The following is a 5,590-nucleotide window of genomic DNA, read 5'->3' on the forward strand; positions in this document are numbered from 1 at the left end:
ATTTTGTCAATGATGTCTGATCTAGTTTTCAATAAGATATTTGTTCTAAATATTTTCTTGTTTAATTCTTGTAAATATGTGTTTAGTTTTTAATATACAAATCTAAAAATATGCTTTCATTTATCATAAGTTATTTAAAAATTCAAAAGCATTAAAAAACTCTAAAGAGAACACATCCCTTTATATAAGATATCATATTAAATTTTTGAAACATTTACTATCGTTACTTATATATTCTCCTTGCATTTATTAAACTTTTGAAATTCCAAGATGTTGACTACCACTTATATTTAATTCTCTTCAATGCTGTCTAATACAAATAAAGAGTAAAAATACAAAATTATATAAATTTTTCTAAAATTAATACATTAATTAACAACATTACATATTTTCTTAATAAACGTAATTATCTTAACAACATTACATATTTTCTTAATAAAAATCTTATAATTATCAAACGAAACGAAGAGAGTATCTTACTTCGTCAAAACAATCCAAATAACATCTTTACTTGTATTTAAATGAAAATAAAATATCCAAAGTTCTTGAAAAGGTTATGAATGAATATAAAATTCATGTCCATCCAACACAAAATAAAGAAAAGGAAAGGATAAAAGGGGAAAGTTTACAGGGTCTTTTGTGTGGTTTGTCGGAGTGGTTGCCCACATAAAAAGATTCACACACACACACACATTATAAAACCAGAATAATAATAATAAACACAATCTTCAAACGAATTTTCACGAAAAAATGTAATAAATTGAAGGAATAAAGCAAGAACAGTTCCTTATTCTACTTTGCACATTACTACAACAATTTCCCAACCAATATCTCTGGTTCTCATTCTCACTTCAATATTCCCATTTTTCTCTTTCTTTACTTTCATGACACCACTCACATTGTCACTCACTACTATCAGTGTAACAGAACACTACTGAGTGTGTTTTTTTTTCAGTTTATATACAAACAACAAACAGAACACAAACCTCAGAGAAGCTTCTCCTCATCAAAACCTCATACTTTTCACTCCCACTGCTGAATTCTGATTCTTTAACACCAGTTTCTGTTTCTTTCTCTCTGTTTTCTATATTTTGAGTGTAAGTGATACTGTAGTAGCTGTGTAAGTTGAAGTGGGGTGTTGATGTCTGTGCCATTGGAGCAAGGCTATGTAGGCATAGGAGAGGTTCATAATACAATGGAAGGCTCTGAGAAGTTTGCTGAAAGGACTAGCAGTGGCTTAAACCTCAAGGCTACTGAGCTCAGGCTTGGGTTGCCAGGCTCTGAGTCACCAGAGAGGGAACTTGGTGTGAGCATGCTCAAGAGTTTGGTGTCTGGGGCTAAAAGGGGTTTCTCAGATGCAATTGATGGAGGTTCTGGGAAGTGGGTTCTCTCTGGAAATGGTGGATCTGAAGTGGGTCTGGGTAAAGATTGTAGCTTGTTTTCCCCTAAGGGTGTTGGTGCTGCTGGGAAGGCTCTTGCTATTGCTGACTGCAACAAACAACAACAAGCATCTGTTGGGAAGGATAAAGTAACTCAGTCTATAAAGTCTCTGAATGAGAAGAAGGCACAGATATCTGCACCTGTTGCAAAGTAGCATCATGTTCTTTACTCTCACCTTTCTTCTTTCTTGCTGTTGGGGAAAAATTATGCTGTTAATTTTGTTTTTCTGTTTTTGCTGTAATTTTTTACTTTTGTTGTTCATGCATGCCCTTGGCCTCTATAATTTACTTGTTTTTGTGTGTATGTTTACAAAATGTTAGAAGCAAGAAGAAATTGGAATGATTTGGAGAAAGAGGAAAGTGTTTTTCACTTTTATATTTCTTTTTAATTCTATTGGGTTGAAATTTTAAGTAAAAGGGAGGGAGGAGAAAATCTATCAAGTTGAGACTTTGATATCTCTGATTCTTTTTGTTGATAATTATCTTGTCATGTTGGTCTCTAGTTTTATAAAAGCTGTTGTTAATTCTGTTATATGTAATTTAGAGGATGTTGTTTCTATGTTAATCATCATCTAACTGTTAGTTTGGTTGTTCTGTACCTGTTGAACATGAATTCGGATTGAAGTCCTTTAAGTGTTTTGTGTAATACACTAAAAAAACAACTTTCATGGTAAAAGTTATTTTCCCCCTAGGCCTACTGGTGTTTTCATCTTTGGATCACTCTTAGACACCAGAGTAAGAAACTGTGGTGGTTGGATCAGAATCCTCTCAATTGTAAAAAAAAACTTGACCATGACCATTTTCGCCATCTAACCATTGACGGTGAAACTTGACATGTTCAAGTTTTTATGCAATTGTGAGGATCCATTTCCGTCATGGTTAGATTCCATTATTGTTGAATTATAATCAGTTAATCACTGACTCAGAAAGTTGTATCAATCAATCTCCTTGTTGTATATTGTAATGTTGTATTCTTTTGTGAATCAGGGAACAGGTTGTAGGATGGCCACCAATCCGCTCTTTCAGGAAGAACTCAATGACCTCTCAGCCTCAAAAGAATGATGGTGATGTAGAAGCCACATCTGGATGCCTTTATGTAAAAGTCAGCATGGATGGTGCTCCATACTTGAGGAAAGTGGATCTTAAACACTTTGTCACTTACAGGGATTTATCTTCTGCGCTGGAAAAGATGTTTAGTTGTTTTACTATCAGTGAGTTATTTCATTACTTTCAAACATTTTCTTACTCTTTCACTTGCTTATGCATCGCTTTAACTATTTGTTTTTGCTACTGTTTACTGTCTTTGACTTTGATGAGATAAATGAAAATAATTTATCCTGATCAGAACTGGCCTCCTTTTAGATCAATATGATATTTTATCAGGATCCTAAGTCTTTGAATGTCACAGGATCAGGCTGGTTGTTTCCATGAGCTGGGGAAATTTTACAGGGAGTGCTATATATGAATAGGTCAACTAATTCTTTAACAATAAAATGTTCTGTATTTGAAGATTCTTATGATGTTTTGATCAATGAAAAGTGCAGGTCAATGTGGCTCTCATGGAGCTTCTAGTCATGACAAATTGAGTGAAAGTAGATTGATAGATCTCCTTCATGGTTCAGAATATGTCCTCACCTATGAAGACAAAGATGGTGACTGGATGCTGGTTGGTGATGTTCCATGGGTGTAAGTGTATATATGTTTCATAGTGTTGTGCATTTTCTGATTTAATTTCTACCTAACATTTGTTCTGGTATTTAATAGGCTTAATTACAATTTTGGTCCCTATACTTTCAAAAATGCGTAATTTTGGTCCATATAGTTTCAATTGCTCAAATTAAGTTTATCTACTTTCAAAATTATACAAAAATGGTTCAATGTTCAAACATTAACTTGTCATCGAATAAGTAGCGAAAAAAGTTGATATGGATCATAATCTTTTACGTGAATGACATGTTAAGATGATTTATATCATTTTCCATATCAAAAACTGTAATACATGGCATATGTTCCTGTTAGTTTTTGGAGGACAAGTTAACATCAGGATCAAATTTATTCGATTTTGAAGATAGAGGGACTTAGTTTGAGCGAATGAAACTATAGGGACCAAAATTACAAATTTTTGAAAGTATAGGGACCAAATTTGTAATTAAGCCCATTTAATAATTACAAAGTATAAATCTACTTTGAGTTAGTTAATATTAGATTTTCACAAAGATATTAATTTAACTTATCTGAAAATTTCAGAATCAACAAAGGACAGATTGATAGGTATTTAGTACTGAAGTGATCTTATTGTTCTGGTTTTAGGATGTTTACTGACTCTTGCAAGAGGTTGAGGATAATGAAAAGTTCTGAAGCTATTGGACTTGGTGAGGCTTACACTTATTATAATCTCTGCTTTCTATTATATCTCGCTGCATTTAAAAACTCGTGAATCGTCTACAGAATTCAGTTTAATAAAAGCCCAATTGCACTCCACTAGCTATACTGCTCAATTATTTGAATAAAGCTAGCTATACGGTAACATCAACTACGCTTTCAAGAGATAAACATAATAAATGTGTAAAGCCACAGAATTGCATGCAGATTTTCACATATGCCAAACTCTAATGGTATAGAAATGGCTGAGGAATTTTTGGAATTGATGGACTCTAGTAGCATATCTTTCTTCCAATATGAATAAACATTCTTGAACTCCGTTTTTCTATTTCATCTTGCAATAGTTTCTTATAGAGAAATCTCAGTAGAACACTCATTTCAGTACAGTTTTAGTTATAACAAGGGAAATGCCTATCACCTCTTTAAGGTTTTATACTATCAAAACTAATGGAAGTTCACTTTATAGCATCTCTTTTACTCTAAAAGAAATCACTAGACTTGTCTTTATTGGTTGTGCTTATCTATCTGATAGTGATTCCTGCAGCACCAAGGTCTATGGAAAAGTGCAAGAGTCGCAACTAGCCAAATGCTACTGATGCAGCTGGCAGAATGATGAGTATTGTGTTTTAAGACAGAGGCACTGGCAGGGCATAAACTGGGGCTTCTCTTCATTGCTTATGTATCAGTAAAATCCTATATATCGCAAACAGGATCCTAGTGGCCTAAACGTTTTAATAGGCAAGATATGTTTGTTGTAGCCATTTAAGGTTTCTCTCCTTGAAAGTTACTATTAGTGAGCATTTTGATTTTCATGACATGGAAAAGAAAATAACATGGTACTTTATTTTGTTTAATAAGAGAAATTTATTGTGTTCCCCACATATGGTTTAGTCTATCACAACTCTTTTATTAGATGTAACAAAAATCTGTATTTGGTCTTTCATTCATTTTTTTTATAGGCAAATGTTAGTGGTTAGTAATTACAAATGTTCATCCTCAGGGTTCGAACCCTGGACCTCCATCTCCAACACCTATTTCTACCCTTAGCTCAACCAAGTGAGCTACCCCTCCCACCATTTGGTCTTTCATTCATGGGAAATGCTTTATGGCACGAACTGATATTCGTCTAAAATCCACGAATGTGCTTATCTCTTTGATTTATATCTTCCACATCTATTTTCTCTCGGCAACTTGGTAAGAAAATACTCTTTCAATACAAAATCGAGATTCACCTAAAATGCTAGCACCAATGACAACAATAACACACCCAACCATCACTTACCACACACATCCCTTCATAGTTCAGGTGCATTTGTCATCCCTTGGAAATGGTGGCTAGGGGAGATACCGTTCACAGAACGAATGAGACTAGAGGAAAGGTGAAATATGACGAAAGAAGAGAGTTCCAGGTGGAGGTCCTTGATGGGTTGGCGGAATGCTCAATGCTTAGGAATTCACTAAGGCTTTGTTTGGGAGTTTTTGAGAGAGGAAAGGAGAAGGCTTTGAGGGGAAGGGAAGGAGAGGAGAAGAGATGGGAAGGAGGGTAATCCCTCCCCTTGTTTGGAAGTTAAAAATTCCACAAAAACCACCAATTTATATCATTTTCCATATCAAAAACTGTAATACATAAGATATAAGCCTCAGGAAGGCATTGGCTGTAATAACTGGAACAATATCACTATTTGGAGATGCTCTCAATTTTTCCAAGGTACTGTTCAATCAATGTCTCAGATACCTGTGTATTTAGGTAAAAATATTGTAAGAGCACA

At 34.3% G+C, this 5,590-nt stretch overlaps 1 protein-coding gene across 2 annotated transcripts; it reads left to right on the top strand.

The window, feature by feature from the left end:
• Nucleotides 1–786: 786 nt before the first annotated feature.
• On the top strand, nucleotides 787–4,702 carry LOC130738994 (auxin-responsive protein IAA27-like). 2 transcript variants are annotated; one of them, XM_057591191.1, is made up of 5 exons: nucleotides 787–1,590; nucleotides 2,427–2,650; nucleotides 2,984–3,125; nucleotides 3,750–3,811; nucleotides 4,354–4,702. In XM_057591191.1, the coding sequence occupies exons 1-5, from the start codon at nucleotides 1,142–1,144 to the stop codon at nucleotides 4,401–4,403; spliced, it is 927 nt and encodes a 308-aa protein (XP_057447174.1). In that variant the 5' UTR covers nucleotides 787–1,141; the 3' UTR covers nucleotides 4,404–4,702. The 2 variants fall into 2 exon arrangements, with proteins under 2 accessions (XP_057447174.1, XP_057447175.1); XM_057591192.1 differs by having other exon boundaries at nucleotides 790–1,590; nucleotides 4,366–4,702.
• The last annotated feature ends 888 nt before the right edge of the window (nucleotides 4,703–5,590 follow it).

The sequence above is a fragment of the Lotus japonicus genome, chromosome 2 (assembly GCF_012489685.1).
Source record: "Lotus japonicus ecotype B-129 chromosome 2, LjGifu_v1.2".
In the NCBI taxonomy this organism is placed as follows: Eukaryota; Viridiplantae; Streptophyta; class Magnoliopsida; order Fabales; family Fabaceae; genus Lotus; species Lotus japonicus.